This window comes from Sinocyclocheilus anshuiensis, unplaced genomic scaffold (assembly GCF_001515605.1).
Source record: "Sinocyclocheilus anshuiensis isolate Anshui unplaced genomic scaffold, SAMN03320099.WGS_v1.1 scaffold4049, whole genome shotgun sequence".
Taxonomy (NCBI): Eukaryota; Metazoa; Chordata; class Actinopteri; order Cypriniformes; family Cyprinidae; genus Sinocyclocheilus; species Sinocyclocheilus anshuiensis.
Window position 1 is genome coordinate 66,041 of NW_015548187.1, and position 1,477 is coordinate 67,517.

The 1,477-nt window shown below is 31.1% G+C and overlaps 1 protein-coding gene across 1 annotated transcript in view; it reads right to left on the reverse strand.

Annotated features, from left to right (window-relative positions):
* Window positions 1-266: 266 nt before the first annotated feature.
* The window catches only part of LOC107705018 (interacts with SUPT6H, CTD assembly factor 1), a 10,302-nt gene continuing 9,091 nt past the window's right edge, over window positions 267-1,477 (reverse strand). Inside the window, exon 10 of the mRNA XM_016508132.1 lies at window positions 267-888. Within this exon, the coding sequence (XP_016363618.1) occupies window positions 763-888 (126 nt within the window). The 3' untranslated portion in view covers window positions 267-762. The remainder of the gene's footprint in view (window positions 889-1,477) is intronic.

Consider the following 1,477-nt stretch of genomic DNA (forward strand, 5'->3'; position numbering starts at 1 on the left):
TTTTTTTTAAATTATATTTCAAAATATACAAAAATTGCCAATATATATTTGTCAATACAGATCTGATCATATAGATAAAAAAAATGTTAATATATTTTTGATACAGTAGGTACTCATATATATAGATATATTAAAATGATATTTTTAAAATGGTCAAGAAACATGAGAAAATCTAAAAAAAATTAAATCTTGTAGACGTAATGTCTTTCTCATTGGAGTACAATTTTTTTTTTTTTCAAAAAAATTTATTCACATTAATTTTTTCTTTCACATATATCTTCACAACACACATTTACTCACTTTCCAACAGTAGCAGTCAAGATTTATTTCGGTTTGACATTTGATCTTCAATATACTTAATTCCTCATTCATGTCATATTTCTAAGATTTTGTTTAATATCATTGGCACAAGCTTGTTTTCTTCAGACGGATGTTTTAATAAGAGTGTGTTTATGAGCCTCTGATCGTTATTATTAAGTTATATTGCTTATTACTGAATAAATTACATTAGTTTTAAAATAGAAACATACCAACATCATCAATAAACTAAAGCATTTGTTCGAAGATTATATATGCAAATATAACAAGTCAAATAAAAAGAAGAAAAGGCCAGGAGAACATGAGTAAAATATCGGACATGGAAACTCTTTATTATGAAAGATACATCAGAACCAGATGAGTGAACGCAGCTCCGCTGAACACGCACGGCATTATGGGAACCGCTGGAGAAGCGAGGACTGACAGACAAACACAAGAGAGCCGTCAGAGCGGCATGCGGTTCCCCTCCACACTGATCTTCACCGCGTGACCCGTCTTCGTTAGACGCTTGATATCTGCGAAACGCCGCATCTGTTTATCTACTCGCGACAAACCCTTCTTCAGCGGGGCCTGAGAGAGAGAGAGAGAGAGCGAGAGAGAGAGAGAGATAGAGAGACAGAGCGAGAGCGAGAGAGAGCGAGAGAGAGAGAGAGAGAGCGAGACACTGGAACACAAACAGAAACAAGCCAAATAAAATACTACATTAAAACAGAGGGAGAGAAAACCCTGGAAAATATAAGCAGCAAAAAAAAATTTTATGAGAAAAAAAACAAAAAATTGGAACCAACTACAAACAAACAAACAGGAAAATACTAAAATACTACAAAATTAAGTCAATTAAGAATATGCACTAACAAAAAAAAAAAAACTCCAAAAGCAAATGTAACGTTCTTTTTTTAAATGTTTCTTTTAAAAATGAAACCTACTACAAAAAAAGGTAAACATGAAAAAATAAACAGGAAACAATTAAAATATGCATTAACTCTACTAGAAATCCAGAACAAGCCAATAAAAAAAAAGTGAAATAAAATCAATTAAAAATACACCTTTTAAAAAGGATACTACTATTTCAATCAAAAACAAGGCAATGTAATATATCTACTTAAAAGACAAAAAAGAAACTACTATAAGCAGAAAGAAAATTTAAAAAACTGTTTCT